Source organism: Misgurnus anguillicaudatus, chromosome 7 (genome assembly GCF_027580225.2).
Source record: "Misgurnus anguillicaudatus chromosome 7, ASM2758022v2, whole genome shotgun sequence".
NCBI lineage: Eukaryota > Metazoa > Chordata > Actinopteri > Cypriniformes > Cobitidae > Misgurnus > Misgurnus anguillicaudatus.
Genome location: NC_073343.2, coordinates 25,090,149 through 25,110,841, shown reverse-complemented (window position 1 = coordinate 25,110,841; position 20,693 = coordinate 25,090,149). Strand labels below are relative to the sequence as shown.

The following is a 20,693-nucleotide window of genomic DNA, read 5'->3' as shown; positions in this document are numbered from 1 at the left end:
TTTTATGAATTAAGGCAAACACATGGTACGCCAGTTATGATGTTAAAGGGGACATTTCACAAGACTTTTTTAAAGATTTAAAATAAATCTTTGGTGTCCCCAGAGTACGTATGAAAAGGTTTAGCTCAAAATACCATACAGATAATTTTGTAGGTGTAAGAAAAAAGGTGCAGTTTTGCGGTGTGTCCTTTAAAATGCAAATGAGCTGATTTCTGCACTAAATGGCAGTACTGTGGTTGGATAGTCATGACATCACAAGGGGAGCCAGATTTCAATGACGTGTTTTTTTCACATGCTTGCAGTGAGTGGTTTACCAAAACTAAGTTACAGGATTGTTCTTTTGCACGTTTCTAGGTTGATAGAAGCACTGGGGACCCAATTATAGCACTTAAACATGGAAAAGTCAGATTTTCATGATATGTCCCCTTTAAACGAAAACATTTTTTTTTGTGCATATCATGTGTGTTTTGCCACGAGACCAAAAGATGCAAAAACCAAAGATGAGAGATTTGTCCTGTTTGAGAATTATGAGAGATTTTTTCAATGCTTAATTTTGGACCCTACATGTGCAAATATATTAGGAGCATATTACTGTGGGTTCACACCAACTGCGCTTGAGGCGTCTACCGTGTCTAGTTGAACATTTTGAGTTTACTCGCTTCATTTGCGCGTGAAAGCCGCATGTGAAATTCTAGTCATTGAGACATTCACGTGGAAATTTGTGTCATGGGAGGGGCTTCTGCGACTCCGCTCGCTTCCTGTGATTACATCACTACTAGAGCAAACTACTGATTGGTTAAAGCGGCGCCTTTTTCTGCCAAAGTAAAAAAAATTCAACTCGCGCGTTGCCCGCGGCAACGCTCAATTCGCACCATTCGCGCAAACGAGGCAGAATCACGTCTACCGCGCCGCACTAAACGCCTCATTTGCGGCGCGAGACGTCCAGACGCTTATCAACATGTCTTCACATTGACTTAACATTAAAATCACTTGCGCTTGATGCCTCTACCGCGGCTGGTGTGAACACAGCATTAGAAACTAAAACACAGTTTTGACTGCATTAACTTCCTCAATAGATTTCCACTATATTAAGGGTCTTGATGATTGTGCAAGTTGAGTTCAGACTAGGGCTGCAACCATGAATCGATAAAATCGATAATAATCGATTAAGAAATTCGTTGTCAACTCTGACAACACATGCTCCCGCACCACCGTCAGACAGTTATAATTAAAGTCAGGAGCTGTTACTTTATACAGCACATGCTGGTGCTGCTTCTCACCACGCAACCAGCTTGTTTAAGTAAGGCAGCGTTGCCAGGTCCTCTGCCTTTCTGCAGAGTTCGGAGTTGGGCTACATTTAAACTCTTTTCGTAGGTTGATGTTTTTCTGCGGGTTAGAGATGGAAGGATTTGGGTTATTAGTTTTTGGTATTTGGTCTGTGAATAGTCATTGAAATGCTTTTAAATTGATTTTGAATGGCCACCTAACAGGACAGTGACGGAAGCAAAAGCGTAAAGGAACTCTGGTTAATAAAGGTTTAATTTCATCCTTTAAGTGAGTTTGTTTTTTTATATATTTTTTTTTCATAAAAATAGTAATGAACCACAAACCAAGCATTTGTTTAAAGTAAGGGGAAAATCCAAGTTTTTATTACTGTAACAACTTATGTGTATCACTTTTTGTTTATTTATATTTTTACGTTTAAAGTTGTTTTACTGTTTAGAAACTGCACAAAGTTTTTTTAATGCTTAAAATATTAAAATCAAAAAGATTATACTAGCAAAACTGTGTAGTAGTGTGTACCCTAATTTAGTGCCTTATTTAGCTATTATAAGTGAAGTTTTTTTATCCGATTAGTCGATTAATCGAGAAAATAATCACCAGATAAATTAATTATGAAAATAACCGTTAGTTGCAGCCCTAGTTCATACAAAATGAAGTGGGATTTTGGTGTCTTGATGTTGTTACCTCTTCATGTAGAGTAACGGCCAGCATCTGCCCATGTACCTCTGTCATAATGGGAATGCTGTTTGTGTGTTTTTTCCTTGCTTGTGGCTGCAGTGTTAACCCTCCTGTTCCCTCTCTCCCTGCACCAGGCCCGGCTCACCTCCTGCTCATCCACTTATAGTGTCACAGAGGTACAGCATGTTTTACACAGCACTGTTCATCTCCCAGCGACTAACTACGCCCCTCTCTAAGACTCAGCCAATCATTGCTCACACACCTCACTCATCACTATTTGGCAACTCTGTCTCATCCGCGGCCCATTTTTTCCAAAACATTTTCTAGTTTTAGTGCGTGTATGTGTGCTTGACTGTGTGTAATTCATCTGTTGATGGCTCCAGCTCATTAAGTACTCTTGAAGTCTGAGTTTTAACTGATATAAACACATGACCTTTAAAGGGCCCATATTATCCAAAATCCATTTTTACAATGTGTTTGGACATAAATGTGTGTTTAATTCCCATTTAAACCAAAGCAGGCTCATTAGACATGCTGCTTTGATTCTCTTGTTAATGTGACGTCACACAAACACAGCCCCGCCCACAACCACTGACTGACTGGTTAATTTTACCTAAAAGCTTTTCTAAATGTGTTTGTTAGCACTTTTAGCACTTATGCAGCTAAAGATACTAAACTCCCAGACTGTATTCACAGAAATCAGGTGTATTTTGAACCAAAAGCAGTAGCTCATTTGCATTTAAAGGTACACGCATGAAAACAGCGCCCACAAATAGGGGCATTTTGGGCATACTATTACAAATGAACAGTGGGGTATTTTGAGCTGAAACTTAACATACCCATTCCAGGCACACCTGAGACTTACATTACATCTTGTAAATAGGACATAATATGGGTCCTTTAACAAATGTATCTAAAATACTCTCTTCTCCCTCAAGACACCAACCTAGTATACCCCATAATAACGTTATTTTCTGTTACGTAGTGTAACACTACGTAACATAATAACGTAACACTTCTGTTTTTACGGGTTACGGAAACAAGATTTAGATTTGAGATTTGATTGGTCTCTTTTTCTTTGAAATCCCCTGAAAAATCTGCATCCCATACAAAGACACACTACCCCTGCTTTCCTCTCGTTTGGTCATGTAGTAACCGCAAGGATTTTTTGATTTGAGTTTTCATTTTCTTCCCCCTCACATTTTTCATCCCAGGGTTAGCTGATCCGTAGATAGATTGTGCGTTTGTGTGTGTGTGTGTTTGTGTTTACTGTGATGTGTGTTTGTATGTATGTTAATGGGGATGGCTGTCTCAGGTGAGTTACTGTCCTGTGGCTTCCCTCAGGCCTCACGGAGAGAGTTCAGGGCTCACCTGGATGAGGTCATCACACTCAAGTCAAGGTACTCTACCTTGGACCAGGTAAACGGATATTCCCTTTCTCCCCTAACTTTCCCATTTATTAGCACTCAGTCAATCACACACGCCAGCGTGCACAAGCGTCCTCTCCGATTTTTGCTTGCGGCCACATCCTAAAAATTGGAGTGTTAGGGCACTTTTTCCTCAAGATCTGTTTGAAAAACTAGTGAGCTGCCTTTTCTAGATACTGCTTAATTTGGAAGCTAACTTCCAAGGGAATGTTTCAACCGGATACAATGTGGTGTTTGCTAATCATAGCAGAATGTAATGAAAATGAATGCAGCTCTTAACATATTTTTTAAAGTCTAATCTTAACTTGTCACAGTGTTCATGGCACACAGCACTTGATAACAGCAATACACTTGGTGTGGTGGTCAGAAATGTATATCTATTATCTACTATACCCAACACCACAGTAATTTAACTACTAACTACATTGGCTATGTTTACGTGCATAACATTTTGTCAATCTGACTGAATTTAATCCGATTGAAGATTAAGAAAATGCAGTTTACATGTACCCTAAACATTGCAATCTGATTAAAATGTACATTCTATATAAACCGAACGTCTGTGCAAGCGCGCAGCCAGGGTTGCCAGCTTCCCGTATCATAACCATCCCAATGGACATTCAAAACTAGCCTAAAATCATCCCAATGACTATTCATAGCCCAAAAACCAATAACTAATGAACGCAATACTTTCGCAGACAACAACCAAGCCGCGGAGACCGTTTAAACAGTAGCCCAAATCTGAACTCGAACAAAAACAGAGGACTTGGCAACGCCACCCAGCGCACAGAATCTCTAGATAAATGTACAAAGCTGAGTTGGAAAAAAATTTCCTTAAGAAGTTTTCAGATATAGGCAATGAAAACACAATTTTTGAAAGTCACGATGCTATTTTCTTGCTTTGTGTAGCCACCAAACGTCTGCGCAAGCGTACCGCCAGGGTTGCCTGCTTCCCGTATCATAACCATTCCAATGGACATTCAAAACTAGCCTAAAAGCATGCCAATGACTATTCATAGCCCAAAAACCAATAACTAATGAACGCAATACTTTCGCAGACAACAACCAAGCCGCGGAGACCGTTTAAACAGTAGCCCAAATCTGAACTCGAAAAAAGCAGAGGACTTGACAACGCCAACAAGCGCACAGCATCTCTAGATAAATGTACAAAGCTGAGTTGGAGAAAGTCGTTCTTTAGAAGTTTTCAGATATAGGCAATGAAAATTTTTTTTAAAGTCACAATGCTATTTTCTTGCTTTGTGTAGCCACCGAATGTCTGCGCAAGCGCACAGCCAAGGTTGCCAGCTTCCCGTATCATAACCATCCCAATGGACATTCAAAACTAGCCTAAAAGCATCCCAATGACTATTCATAGCCCAAAAACCAATAACTAATGAATGCAATACTTTCGCAGACAACAACCAAGCCGCGGAGACCGTTTAAACAGTAGCCCAAATCTGAACTCGAAAAAAAAACAGAGGACTTGGCAACGCAACCCAGCGCACAGAATCTCTAGATAAATAAACAAAAAATTTCCTTAAGAAATTTTAGATATAGGCAATGAAAACACAATTTTTGAAAGTCACAATGCTATTTTATTGCTTTATGTAGCCTAATGTTATGAAAGTACACACGGACGCTGCAAATATGTACAGCGCGTGACCACATTACCTTAATATTGCGTGTTGCCATAGCCTTGCTATTGCATGTTTATTTGACGAGAATTATGTGATACGTAAAAATTAGGTAAATTTAAGACGTGAACTTGAACACAAATGTTCTACGCATGTGCACAATGTATTTTTGCATCCGACTGAGAAAATACTACATTTCACGCGTTTACATGCAAACTTTTCTACTAGGGCCGGGACTTTAACGCGTTATTAATATTAATTAATTACACAAAAAACGCATTTTAATCGCACTTATTTTTGCACCGCGGAACATTTCTTATTGGATGAGTTTCGGCGGACCGATTATACTGGAGCACCAACTAGCGTTTATGACTTCAGACCACAATAAACCACAATGAACATGAATGAAGAAGCTGATGAACTCGCTTTGGTTGGCCCCGTGCAGTGGCGGAGTGGCAATCGAGAGAGTCGGGACTTTTCCCGGTGGGCCGGTAGTGTTTTAAGGCTGCGAGGGCTGGTCTGATAATAGCCGTGCTTTCAGTCTTTAGTCATGCACTCCAGCCACACTAAAACCTATTTATCATATATTTAATATGCTTCAGCGCTCAAAATGTATCTGGCCTCACTGCTCTCTCTATCAAGCTCGTCTCCCCTGGAGTTCTATCAGCCAATCAAAAAATAAAGAAAGAAGCTACACAATAGCCAATCGGAAAATAGCACTGTTGTATCTGGGTAAGATTTAACGCAACAACCAATAAAAAAGCATAACCTCGCACACCCATAGAGGAATGGAGCTCGGAGCATCACTTTAAGCAGCACAGAGTAAGTCTGATCTCCTGTTTTAATGTTACAACAAATGACACAAACAATGACAACTTGACTGCTGTTAGAGAATGTTTCCAGTTTACAGCCTGTTCACTGACAACACCTGCTCAGAACACACAAGTTAGTTTAAGCCTCGTTATATTTTCGTTATCACACTATAAAAACACAAAACATATAGCAGCTAGCGTGGACATTAGCCCGACTCCGAGTAAAACGACTTAGTTGAACAAAAATAAACAATATTTTGTTGCTTAAGCTTATGTATTCAGTCAGTATTCATGGTATACTAAAAATCCATGTAAAAAAATAACTTCTCAATGTTCTCAGGTCAAATATTTATATGTGATTAAAATGCGATTAATTTCGATTAATTAATTACAAAGCCTCTAATTAATTAGATTAATTTTTTTTATCGAGTCCTAGCCCTAGTTTCTACTGATGATCGGATCACAGATCGCACTACACCACCACCCCTTTCAATACAATCGAAATTTGCATCCGATCGACCTCAATCGTATTGATTAAGGTGTTTACGTGAAGGCTTTTCAATATGATTGAGCCATCAATACTAGATTATTTGGTTGCATGTAAACGTAGCTACTGTCTAATATTTGCGCAGTCATTTAAATGATGCTTATAGTCATGTTGTCTAGGTAGGCAGCTCACTAAGTTTTAAAACAGAGTCCCATTCTAGACTCATAGCTTATAAAACAACTCGCTAGCATTGCAGTTCTTAGTTCACACACTGTCTTATCAATCATTCCTGATTGGTTACGTTCCTTATGCTGGTCCTGACACTTACTTAGGAATTCATTGCCCACTGCTGTTTCCCCAATTACTCCATCTTCATTTCACTGACCAGGGATCAGCTTTCATCTGCTTGTATGCTGATGCATCACTTTCCATCCTTTGTGTGCGAGGACTGGTCAGCTTGTAAGCAGTACTTTCATTTCACTGAATCCTTTAAATCAGCCATGGTTTACTTTTTAATGTATGCATTTATGTATGAATCAAGATTGTGAGTTTATATAAAAAATTGCCTTAAAGGGGAATCGAACCCGGGTCACCCGTGTCATAGGTACGTGACACTAACACAGTGCCACAGAATCACATAATAGAAGTTGCTCTTTACACTCCTTCAGTAGCCTCCAGCAAAATTCACGTAAATAAAAAATTGTGTTGAGGAAGTGACGTATGCCGTAAAGCAGTCGAATTTTGTAGTTTTTTTTGTGTGTGCTCTGGTTACTACCAGAAACCCTAAGTTTTAAAGTACGAGTAAAAGCGATACAGACCCCGTCAGGCTATGGTAGACATGTCATTCAACCTATTTAAAGTCAATGTACTATCACAAGGGTCTTGAAAATTTATTATGAAGGTTGAAATATTACATGGTGTCGCTTTAAATAAAAATGTCTGTGTGTATGATGTCAAATGCGTAAATGTAAAATCAGTCATGTTGTTTTTCATCTACCCATCTATCCACCCATAACCCTCCTGACAGTAATCTCCCCATTCACCCACTTGCACATTCATACTCCCTTCAGACCTCATATAGAAATTTAAATCAATGTGATGTAAATTCTGACTCGGCCATCTGCACAAATACACTCAACACCTATGACACTATAGTGCCTTTTTTGTCTAACAAAAAATAATGACTGGACCACAAGTGCAGTATGTGCTGTGTGATTCCGCTAACTGTGCTGAGTGACATTGTGCCTCACCGCAGCCCTTTCCCCGCTAACCTGTGCTAACTTCCTGGCTGGCTGGCATAACAACCCACCTCCCTTTTAAACATTAGCCCACTGCCGAATTATCGTCCAATCAGATCACCTCCTCAGTGCTCGTTCCCTGTCATCTCTCGGCTTGTTTTGTGTAAACTGAGCAACTGCTGTCTTTGAAACTCTTATTTTCTTTCTTTGGTCTCCCAAAGCTTTTCCTTTGCTCTGTCTGTTGTAAATCCTTTTGTTTCTGTTCATTGCCGAAGCTCCACTCTAGGCTGGAGGGGCTCAAAGATGATCGCAGGAACCATAGGACCTTCGACTCGCGAGTAACTATTCCCCACCCGTGTCAAAAAAAAAGGAGCTGCTTCCATCCGCAAACTCTGCTTTGCGTCAGGAGTCCAAACTCCTTGCTTCACACTCTTTTTTCCTTGTCTGTTTCCTGCCCTCTCTCATGATCTTGTCTGTGGACGTTGCTCTATCTAACGCTCTTTGTTTTATTAGACGTTTGGTGTGTTGGAGTCTCTTGTTGACCTTGAGTTCTGTTTCTTAGATCTTGTTATGGTTTCTGTTACTTTTACGTTTTGATCTCCATTTAGACGCAGTGTTTTCTCACCGTCTGCTGTGTGTCAGCTGCGCCTCATTTCTCTCTCACTTTCTCTCTCTGATTCTCTCTTTCTTTGCTCTGTGTCGATCATTGATTTGTTGTGTTGGTGCTAGTCTGTCGTAACTGGATCGTGAGTAGAAAGGATTTGGGACTTGCTTGTATGTCTCCACCTATAGGCCAGGGGCATTGCGTTTCATTACAAAGGACACAAAACTTTCATGCAGTAATCCAAAGACTTAACTAATTTTTATAAACTTTTATAGCCTCAAGTCTTTGCGTATTTGTTTTGCATGGAAAATGATTGCCCTTTCATACCATTACTCTTGGCCTAAAGGAAATTCCATACTTTATGATATTTACTGTATGTACTGGTAGATTGACAGTTACAGTATAGCTAAATGTATGATTAATTTGCTATTATTATTATTATTATAGACATTCATGGGTCAATTTGTGAGAAATTCAGCATAAAAGTGGTTAAAAGTCAATAGGATGGGTGGGAGTGTCTTGTATATGGATCACTTGGTGAGTGTCTTGAAGTCAACATGAAATCAAAATTTACCCTTTTCTTCGTTAATACACATATCTAAAATTAACATTTTAGTTACGGCATTATTACACAAAGGTATTAATAGCAAATAATGTTTGATTTTTAAAGAAAACAACCACTGGGATACATCCAACATGTTCTCACGGACTTCCGTGGTGTGGTCACGGAGTGTTTTGCTGATTTTTCCGTTGCGTTGTCGCGGATCTCCGCATTTTCCTTGGCCGTGCCGCGGACTTTCTTCTCCGTGTCATTGTCACGGGTTGGTTGCTCAACTGCTTTTTCCTATTTTCAAACCATTGTCACTTCGGTTTAGGGTTAGAATTGTTGTTTGCGTTAGGATGTCACTTTAAGTATTGGCTTATACTATTTTTTTTATTTCGTGGCTGTCCGATGAAAACCACGTATGTCCATTTTGCCGATTTTGAGATTTTTTCGACGGATTGAATGTCCAGGTTCATTTCCGTATACATTATGTGTCACATACCTAAATGGCCAATGAAAAGTTGTGAAATCATGTCATCTGATTTTCACGTATATCCATTTGGTGTCAAAGCTGTCAATCACGCCACGTATCTCCCGCCTGTGAAGCGTTTCGCCGGTCTCGTAAAGTTTCATCAAAGCTCAGCACTGGATATAGCCGAATAAACATAACCTGTGAGACAATATCTTTCCTTCATCGAGGTAAACAATCCACCAGACGCCAGACGTACGTCTAGGAGTGACTAAATTATGGTAGGACTGTGCAAACAAAGTATCTGTCTAGCATAGTGTTATTTACGCTGGGGACATCCCACCGCTTTTTGAAGGAGTTTGGTTAAAATGTTCTGAAAAATCAAGCGATGCTTAAGACTGGTTTTGTGGTCCAGGGTCACATATGTTGCGTTGTATGCTTATGGTGTGTTTTCTTGTACATATGTAATGAAATTCATTGCAATCATTGACTAAACGCGCTGCTGTTTTCTACGGTATGGTGCTTTGGCACTGTTCGGTTGAGCTGGTGTTGCAGGGACTGTTACATGTGTGCAGTCGACATTGTTGAGGGTTTTATGCTGAGTATTTTCTTGTTGTTGACTAGCCTACGCTATGCTCATTTTTGATGCGCCGTTATTCAATATTTTCCCCGTCCTGCAATGTTTTTTATCTGATCTTTTGTCCCCACCACTTTTCAACACAAACTGACGCCCCTGCTGTCAAGCATTACCATGTCAGTGTATTGATTCATTGTCCCTTCATAGCTTTCAAGAGACATTTAATACACTTATAATTAATATTAAATAAAGTAAGCGTATTTAACTAAGACGTAGGCTATTTAATAAACTGAGCGTATTCATCTGTCAATATGAAACGCGACTTAGGCATTCTAATTAATGATCGGAAGAACGCGTATCGACCACAGTTACTGTAAAATATGCACGCATGTCCATTTAAACTCAATTTTGGTAAAATGTGGATTATATCATTACACTGGCAAGAATATGGTTACATGTAAATATGCCGTACCAAGTATGACAACGCTACATTTAACTGCTTTTGATATACGGTGTTTTTTTCACTTCCTGAAAACTAACGGTTTTGGACATACGTGAGTTTCATCGGGCAGCGACGATTTATTCTTTTATATTTTCTAAATTTTAAACCATTGTCACCTGGCGTTAGGGTTAGAGTTGGGTTTGGGTAAGCATATCATTTTCTAACGTTAAACCGAAGCGGCAATGGTAAGAAAATAGGACAAAACAGTTCAGTAACCAATACGTGACAATGACACGGAGAGGAAAGTCCGTGGTACGGCCACCGAGAGGTGCGGGGATCCGTGGCGGTGCCGCGGAAGAGTTGGCGGGGTATTTTGTGAATATACTATGGAGGTTCGTGAGATCAGGTTGGATACATCAATATGCAAAATGGCTCCATTGTGCTATCCCAGCAAATTATAATGGTTAAAACAAGTCGTGCTCTAAATACTTCAAAAAAATTAATTTATTGAAGTAAAATGGGATTTAATTTCTGTTTCACGTTGACTTTAATGTTGGCTATAATTAGGGTTGCAAAATTCCAGGAATATTTTTGAAACTTTTCATGGAAATTACACGGGAATATATGGGAGTTGTGGGACGAGTCGGATCAAGGAAGCTAATGTTTGTATGTATACAGTTTGATTAAATTTACAAATAATTCCCTTTAATTCCTTAAGTTTCCAACTTGGCATATTTCCAAAATTCCTAAAGTTTGCAGCCCTAGCTATAATTAAAACTCTTCTGAAACTGAGAAGTTTTGGGTACTAGAATGATACATTATGCTACGTAACTCTCCATGGTGCACTATATCAAGACCATGAAGATAATGATAATAATGGCAGTAGGACTGAAAATGTTGTTTTCAGTTTGTTTGTTTTCCAAAACTGTAACTAGTTCCATTTGGTTGTTTCGTCTGAATGTGTAGATGATCATTTCGATCTGAAAGAATCCTGTCAGTGGAATGCAAACACTCCTGGACAAAGGATGAAGCTCCTTTTGTGCTCTAACCCTCTTCATCTCTCTCTCTTTATTTCCTTTTCCAATCTCGTCTCTCTCTCTTCCTCATTTCCTCTCATTCTCTGTCTCTCTATATGTGTAGGTCCAGTCGCGATGCAGCAGCAAGGAGAACATCTTAAGAGCAAGTGGGTGACCGATTGTGCATTATTAGTGAAGCATGCATCTGCGAGCGCATGCTAACGTGTGTAAACTCTTGACTTTGGTCTCAGGTCACAGCGCAGTGGACATCACTAAGGTAGCTCGGAGACACCGCATGTCCCCTTTCCCACTCACTTCTATGGACAAAGCCTTCATCACTGTGCTGGAGATGACTCCTGTCCTGGGAACCGAAATCATCAATTACAGAGGTAAGACTGGCCTATACCACATAGACCAAAGCCCTGGTGACACCGGGAACGTTTGATGGGAACGTTTTCATGAGCTATTATATGCATTTATAGCTTTTTTCTCCAAAGGTAATATGTTAGTCTTTATACTTTTAAAAGTTGGTATACATTAAGGTAAAAATAATACCAGACCGTGATCTGTATGTCCAATCACAAAAAATGAAGTACAAAAATCTCAGAAAAGTAGTTGTAATTGTAATACTTGTTGGATATTCAAACTTCATATATTCAAACTATTGATGTCAAAACGGGCACCTTAAGTATACATTTTGAAACTTTAAGTATACATATTTATGTTACTTTTACAGCCACAGCTCACTATAAAGAAAAGAAACAGGGGGAACATTAGAGATGCATCGATGAAGAGTTTGGTTCTAAAACGCGAAAAACTGCTTTTTTTAATTAGTTGCCGCCAAAATCAGTATTGTATCAGGTCAGTATTAAAAAGTCAATTCCTTAATTTACGCAAAATCCAATATATTCCAATATTTTTTTTCCAAACCGCGACAAACTCCAGTCCTACCTCTCTGCAGAATGCAATAAATCCGCTTAACCAATCACAGCACACCATTCCACGCATTGTAAACAATAATGGCGGCGCTTTGCAGTAACAGTGTTTGCGTAGTTACTGCACTTAGCCTTTGTAGGGCAGTATAGCCTAACGTGCATTTAAAAAGCAACACTCGTTAATCAAATTAATTCAAAATGTTCTTTATTATCATGAAAATACCTTTACAATACCTAAACAGTTTGAAGAACGGCGATATAAATATTCTTTTAGGCTGGAATAGTGGATGTAATGGTACTTCTTTTGTGGCACAATTGGAGTTTCTGCACGAGAGCGCCATCTGGCTTTTGGATGTGCCAGGATTTCACCATAATTCATTAAAATTCATTAATTGAGAGAATGCGCATTTACATAATTAATCGTTACAGCCCTAAAAGGTAAGATATAAGATTACACAAACTGTTTAGAATTGCGCAAAACGCAGCGTGTTGACGACATGTGCTGGTTATAGCCGCTGTGTAATACAACAAGAACAGCATATTTACACATTTAGTGACATGTCAACAACAATTGCAAAAGTTGTTATTACCGGAAATATGCAGTATTCATTAATGCCATTGAAGGTAAGTGATTTTCGCAATTAGCGCACATGTGACCGAATTAACGAAGTTATCGTTATTGTCCGGTGATGTGGACGCTAATATCGTTAGCGTTAAAGTGTGAATGGCTCTTTATGTTCAATATTAATAGTCACTATATGTATGAATAACATTCAGAAATTTAAGTTAAAATAACCTTTAAACTATCAGTATCGTCAGACTATAAGTCGCTCCGGAGTATAAGTCGCATCAGTCAAAAATGCGTTTTGAAGAGGAAAAACATATTCAAGTTGAACTGGACTATACGTCACATTAATTTAGAAAATGATTTCACAAAATCCAAGCCCAAGAACAGACATTTAATCTGAAAAGCCAAATTATTCAACTAAACAATAGCAAATAGAACAGCAGGCTGAATAGGTGTCCGTACATGTTAACGTAACATTACCATTTATTCACTGAACACAATAGCATATCAAACATACCTGGGAAGCTGAATAGGCTAAATTAACACGACAAGTCAAATCAAGTCATTCTGCATCACCGAATCCATTGAATTACATAAATATAGGAGCAGAATGCAGACTCTTGTGGCTGTAGACGTAATGGTTTCTTTTGGTTCATATGAAATAATTTTGACATATAAGTCACACCTGATTAGAAGTCGCAGGACCAGCCAAACTATGAATAAAGTGGGACCTAGAGTCCATAAAATACGGTAATCGGCTATCGGTAATTTTTTTTTAATATTGGTCCATCTCTAGTGAACAACCATGAAAAACCATTCCTTTTGTGTTTTGTTGAAGAAAATCATATGAGTTTAGAACAACAGGATCGCAAATAAATAATAAGAACTGATTTTGAATGAACTGTCCCTTGATATAATACTTTGCTTTTAAATGAACCATTGGTTGTTGGTCTGTGGTGTATATAGGCCAGTAAGTGCTAAAGGCACATACTGTAGTTGCCATACTCTCAATGCTTTTCAGGCTTTCAGCATTGCTCTGTTGTTTTGCATCTTTCATGCCTGTAGCTCCTCATCTGTCATACATCTGTTCTTTCTTTCTCTCATTCCCTCATCCCTCCATTCTTTCAGCTTTATTCTTGTCCTCTGTTGTTTCCCTGACCTCCTCTGAAGCTTTGATGTCATTTGCGGTTATCCTGTGATCAGTTTCCAACAGCTATGTGGCTGCCTACAACACAAACCCAGTATAAAAGCTCTGGAAGGTTTTCTATTGCTCACGGCCCTCAATCGGACATCACAAATGCAGAATTTGACCAATCCGGCAAGCCAGATTGCATCCCATAGTTTTGTTTTGAAATTTACTTCATGGTCGAGACACGGAGGGCTATTCTTCTACTTTCTGTTTGGTTTACAAATACAATCTTCTTTGGTTTCCACGGCCATCACTTACACATAGCAGTCACCCCTGCATGTGGATGTCAGTTATACCACCAAGTGAGTTGGACATTAATTTCGGTCCATGTGGTGGGGGATTGTGGTAGTGAAATATGCCGTGCGTCTGGCAGGGCCCAACCCAGGTGACATGGCCCCTCCGGCACGAAAAGGCGTCTGGCGCCAGACTGGCTCCAGTTGGAGGAAAATGCCTCTCTGTTCTGGCCCTGAAGCAAAGGCAGAGAGGAGGTCCTTGGCCAGGGCTGCCCATACCCCCAAGTATTGCACAGGTCAGTGAGCACCTTCATGTCCGGCGCGCACCTTTGAGCATGCCCAGTGCTCATCAGGGTCCAATTATGCTGTGGGATGGCTATCATTCATGCAATAGCACCATTTCACCTCCAGTCCAACAAGGGGCGATAGAGAGTTTGTAACTGCTATGAGATGTTGCATACTGTATTATTGTAAAAAACGGATTTGGACATGGCTTAATCCCTATTCATAGATTTGGTTTGAAAAATTAGCCAAGCATGTTGTGCCAGCAGTTGTAAAATATGTGATTGAAGTAATACAGTTGAAGAATATTTGGTTTTAAAATCGCATAATGGTACTGTGTCAGTGTATTGTTGCTTGTCTTGCGTTGCATGCATGAATCCATCCATTGACAGTCCACTAGAAATAGTATGCCCATTAATCACCTTTGACATACTGTTTTTATCTGGGATGAGACAATACCATATTGGGCAGTATGTGACGTTGGATTTAGTCTGTAATAGTGGTGCAACTTTTTACTTGTTCCTGTGATTTTAAAGAATCTTAGTTGCGTCCACATTCAGGAGAAAGTGTCAGCGTTATTTTCATTTATAAAGTTTTGAATATGCATATTTCTACAACAAAACCACGCAGATTTCCATCAGAAGGCCGTTGTTTATCCCCCTGGAGCCGGTTGATATTACTTTTGTGAAGGATGGATGCACATTTTTTGGACTTGAAGGAGGGTTGACCCATATCCTTATATTTTATAAACTGAAAGATCTAGGAAACTTTCTAAAAGAACTGAAAATGTGTTCGTCTGAAAAATTAAGGACATATGCATCTCAGATGGCTTGAGGGTGAGTAAATCATGGGTTTAATATTATTTTTGTCCGAATTATCCCTTTAAGACGACGTCAAGCCCCATATATGGTAAAGACAAAGTCAGCGGAAACAGCTAGACAGTCAGTCCCGTGGGTTTAATGTTTGCTACGTCAGAATTTATTTGGCAAATGCGTTTCCATCTCCCATTATTCGCACTTACCTCAAACTAGCGTAAAAAACATTTTGAATTAACTCTTTCCCCGCCATTAACACGACAATTAAAGATGCAATTTGTATTATCCGCGCCGCTAGAGGGCGCCAGATCAAATCAATAACAATGAAGTAGTTTAATGATGCTCTGAAGCAGCATGGACTGATGGGATTTGTTGTCTTTAACTCAAACGCTGATGGCCATCAATAAGACGGGAACGATTAATCATGTTACACATGAGGTAAAGTAATCAAGTTTTATAAATGTTGTGTTTGATGACATAGTTTTTTTTTTCATTATGTAAGGTTTCATGTAATGTTCAAAACGCAATTGTTAGTCATAGATGTTGCAGTATTAGTCCGTAACCATCGTATTGATGGTTTGTTAACACAGCACAGAATTAAGTGTTCAGATGAACAAACTTACCATAAAAAAGCGAGTGGCCCGACAGACGCTATTACTTCCGCATTTGTCCACGACACTGTTGTCATGTGGTTTTTACATCAGCAAAGGTGGTAACAAAGGGTAACGTGGATATTAACGTCATTTACAGGTGACTGCACTGCCCCGTGTCACTGTTTAGGGCAGGAATTTTTTCATAATTTCCAAGTAGTTGAAAACATTATAGATATTGTTAGTAATCAGCTGGACAAAATATATAACACCAGACTAGTGGTTTTGGGATATATTACTGCAAATATCTTACCTTTAAGAGAAAACGCTTCCCTGCCAATGAAGAGTATTTCCGGCTTTCCGCAATACCACTAGTTCTTGCGTTCTTGGTTATCCAGGTGGCGCTCTTCCGCTACTTATAAAACCCGGAAGTATCGCCCTAGGGCAAACAGCTGTATGTCCGTGTAAGTTTTGAGGATCGCTCTGAATCTGATCTCTATCAAAAGTCCTTCACAAAATGCAATTATCTCAGCTTTTTGATCAAAATTTGGTGTTTCTATGGCTTTTGTCATTTTGCATTATTACTGCTATGGAAACTAGCAAAAATCCATCAGTCAAAGCTGACTAATTGTTTATCTTTAAAAAAGCTGTGCCTAATTGGTAATAATGAAATGTATTGTTTTTAGGGGTGTTTACATAGCATGCTTGTGTTTAACAAGACCTAAAAAAAAAGCCACAGCATTTAGAAAAACACAATGCGTATGACACAAGACATGGCACAAAGGTTAAAAACATCCGTGTGCTTGTGTAAAAATACAAAAAGGTGTACACTAAACAATGTCACATTTAGAAAACTATATAAAAATAATCGCTAAATATGTTATATTTTTAAAGCATTGTAAATCAAAAAATACACATAAATACCTAAACCAAACATTCTATTAACACACTTTTCATACATCACCTCTTTTTACAAAACCACCAAATGCCTTAAACTAAGTTTCGATCCATCAGTAACCCTGCGGAGAGCCTCACTGTTTCATGACAGATAAAAGTGATGGATTTTTAGCTCAGTGCGAGCACATGGAGACCAAGTTCAGATCAGCGTAAATAGAGGAAATATCCTTACCCAGCCAAGTAATGTCACTCATAAATTTTTGAAATAGCGTTGTTCACGCACCAAGATGGGTGTAAGTTATGAGCGGGTGTATGTTTTAAAACGTCTCTCTGTCACTACGGTTAATAAAATGAATTTAAAGATTTATAAATGGACTCGGCCTTGGAGAAGATTGGCCATTTAGCATAAGCAGAGAACTGTGTGTTCTGTTGGATGTCGGTGGCAAGCAAATGCTCCTGAAAATACCAACCGCTGATAATTACTTTTTTGTTACGAACAATAACCAGTATATTTAGAGATACTTCAGTACATCTGTAGTATATCTGGGGTACATAAAAAGTGAAGTTCGGATGAGTGTTATATTGTGAAAGTAGTCGTGGCTTCTGTATGTTGATAAAAGCAGCAGAATGTAGTCATAAGCTGTTACTGAATGTACAATTTCTCATGGCCTTAAGTACCTTTTTGCTTAAACTAGTTAATACCAAAGAAAAATATTGAAAGCATTTTTTTTTTATAAAACATGGTTAAAGGAACAGTATGTAAGAAATTTATATCAATGAATCATAAAATGGCCCTGATATGTCACTAGACATTAAGAAACCATTTTCATTTCAAATACTTATATCACTGACAACAGTGGTCTGTCCAGGATATTGTCATTTAAAATGTGGAGTTGCAGCCCTCAACTGATGTTTATGTTGTCATTTTGTGTATTGGCCACCAGTTGTGAGATTGCAGTACCAGTTTTAGCCACAAGTTTTGTTATTGCAATACCAGTTTTGGCCACAATCCTACATAGTGTTCCTTTAAGGCTTTATCTGTAAGATATATCTTTGGTATTCCTTTAGTACAGAATATATATACAGTATATCTGTGTATGTTAACATTATTAAATGCATTAGATAATATAAACAACGATAAGCAATATAGTTTTTAAGCATTTGTTAATATTTGTTCATGTTGATTAATGCCGGTGCAGTTCATGTTAGTTTATTGTGCCCTAACTAATGTTAAAGGTAGGGTAACACATTTTGAAAAATGCTAACGGTAGCCGCATAGCAATGAAATCCCGATCCCACCCTCAAGTCAAATCGCCATCCAAAGTCACGCCTCTTTCAAAACACATGAACACGCACAGATCAGACGGTCACATCTCATTTCTCATTCAGCAGTGAGACAGCTTTGCAGTACAAAGTGAATAACACTTCCAAAATAACCAAACAACTGGTTTACATCAGAATTAGTTTAAGCACACGTTCGGTTGTGTAGACGTAGTAACTATATCGTTACGCTAATCCGTAAACGAACACAAATTTCATAAGCAACACAATGTTTCATCAAAGTAGAATATCTGAATCCATCTCAATACAAACATATCGCATACCTACCTTACCAAAATAAACAGTGCAACGACTCTTTCAGACCCTTTGCAGCTCCTGCAGCTGTTTCATCTCGTGGTAAAGCAGTAAAGTTAGCAATGTTCATTTCGTTTTTTGCTCTTGCTGATCCAGGCAGTTTTTGCTGTTGTTGTTATAAAAGATGCCTTTAGTTTTGTGCCTCCTGTGTAGGTTGTCAATTTAGCAGAAAAGTTTGCTGTTCTCACTGTTTACAGACAGGAGGTGAGCTCACGTGAACGCGCCGATGACGTATGGTGTCTGCGTGGACTTGCTGCGCAGTTGGCATTCAAATTACGCTTACGTATGAGGGACAAAAATGGAAACGTCCATTCGGACCGAAATCTATGATTTGTTTAACATTTTTTGGTCCTACGCCTTTCACAGATAACATAAATTTCTACAAATACATTTAAACAACTTAACACAGTGATTACTATCAGGATGTAAGGAGACTTTTAATCAGCATAACAAAAAATGTTTCAGGATCAAATCTGTTACCCTACCTTTAACTGTTTTGATTTGATTACATTTTGATTTTAAAAATGTAAAGAAAATGCTGGAAAAGTGTTGTTTATTGTTAATTCATGTTAGCTAATGCAATAGCATGTTAACAAATACAACCTTGTTTTGAAGTGTTTTCTTTAGTATTTCTCATAGTTTTACTATATTATGTATTTTAGCATTGCTAAAATGAGACCGTTTTTGGTGTTTGGTGGAAAACAATCCTTATTTTTGCAGTGTATTATTGTTTGTGGCACTAGGGATGTGCGATTTTGGAAAATATCTACAGTAATTGCGAATCGGTTTGCGTTTTAATTTAGAAAATGTATTGAATGTGTCATCTCATTTCATCCAAGTGAAATTAGCAAAAAGGTTAGATGGAATTTCGGTGTGTTTTAAAGGGATAGTTCACCCAAAAATGAAAATAATGTCATTAATAACGCTCTTGTCGTTCCAAACTCGCAAGATCTCCGTTCATCTTCGGAACACAGTTTAAGATGTTTTATATTTAGTCTGAGAGCTTGTTGACCCTTCTTTGAAAATCCATATACAGTACACTGTTCATGTCCAGAAAGGCAACAAAAACATCATCGAAGTAGTCCATGTGATATCAGTGGGTCAGTTAGAATGTGTTGAAGCATCGAAAATATATTTTGGTCCAAAAATAACAAAAATGATGACTTTATTCAGCATTGTCTTCTCTTCCGCGCCTGTTGTGAAGCTCATGCGCGAGACTAAAGTCACGTGACGTGTTATCCTCAGACAAGTTTTTTTAGACAAGTTTTTTTTCAAACTTGCAGTCTGCGTGTCCCTCAGACTGTAAACGAAGCCTGGGCGCACAAACCCGCCCCCCAAAAAAAACAAACAGCTGGGGCAGTGTTGTTTTCGTCAACGATGACGATAACGAAATGATTTCGTTGACGCACATATTTTTTATGACGCTAACGCGACGATGACTAGCTAAAAATGTCTCTAAGATGACGAAAACATGACGAGACGCTTTCGAGTTTTCGTTGACGAAACGAGACGGAACGAAAATGATTATAAGTCTGACGTTCATAATGCATGTCATTTCTGCCTATTTTGCGTGAAATCTGTCTGTTTTTAGCTCAAAAGTATAAGCAATGCTGCCGCTTTCTATCCTTGTTTTCAACACAGTCTCACTCACGCTCACGCCCACCACCCGGCGACCGCCATGCCGCGCACGCGCACAGGATTTCCAACAACAACACACCTGCGGCTGTGGCGAGTTCGAAGGACCGTAGCGGTGACGCCAATAAACGGAAACGACGAGATGATTTATGGACATACTTTCAGTATAATCCATCAGAAAGAAAAACGGAATGCATATTGGGAGACGACGGTTAATCTGGCCACAAACTAGGTGGGAAGAATACCACCAATCTCAAGCGGCACCTGAAGGCTCATTACGCTAATATTTTTTAAAGGTAACTAACAAGTCACGCTGTTAAGATATCATATACATTCAATTTTACTCGACAATCGGCTTGTGACACATTTCATGGTAAGCTTCAGGTTTTATATGTATCTGCTTGTCAAACCTAAGCCCATTTCCAATACTTTTTGTGGTGTATTTAAATAAGGCAAGGCACGCGTTTCTCAACTTTATAAGCGAGGTCTCAGCGTAACACACAAACTCAACATGATGGTATATTAGGCTAAACTTTTTTCTTCATAACTTTTTGTTATGACATGCGCAGAAGGCACACCGACTAAAACAACGGCAAGCCCTCAGGGACAACCTTAATGCACATTTTAATTGTATTAAATACATCACACTTTTTAACCTAAATTCATTGGTTAAAAAATACCTTTTTACTAAAATTGACTTAA

General features: G+C 38.8%; 1 protein-coding gene across 3 annotated transcripts in view; it reads left to right on the top strand.

The window, feature by feature from the left end:
* Positions 1-20,693, top strand: part of gphna (gephyrin a) — a 110,109-nt gene that overhangs the window by 65,273 nt on the left and 24,143 nt on the right. For 2 of the 3 annotated variants that reach the window (XM_073869640.1, XM_073869639.1), the window contains 2 exons: positions 11,337-11,379; positions 11,464-11,601. In XM_073869640.1, coding sequence (XP_073725741.1) covers positions 11,337-11,379; positions 11,464-11,601 — 181 coding nt within the window. Of the gene's footprint in view, positions 1-2,096; positions 2,139-3,306; positions 3,382-7,835; positions 7,899-11,336; positions 11,380-11,463; positions 11,602-20,693 lie in introns of all 3 variants that reach the window. The other variant, XM_073869638.1, reaches the window with a different exon arrangement.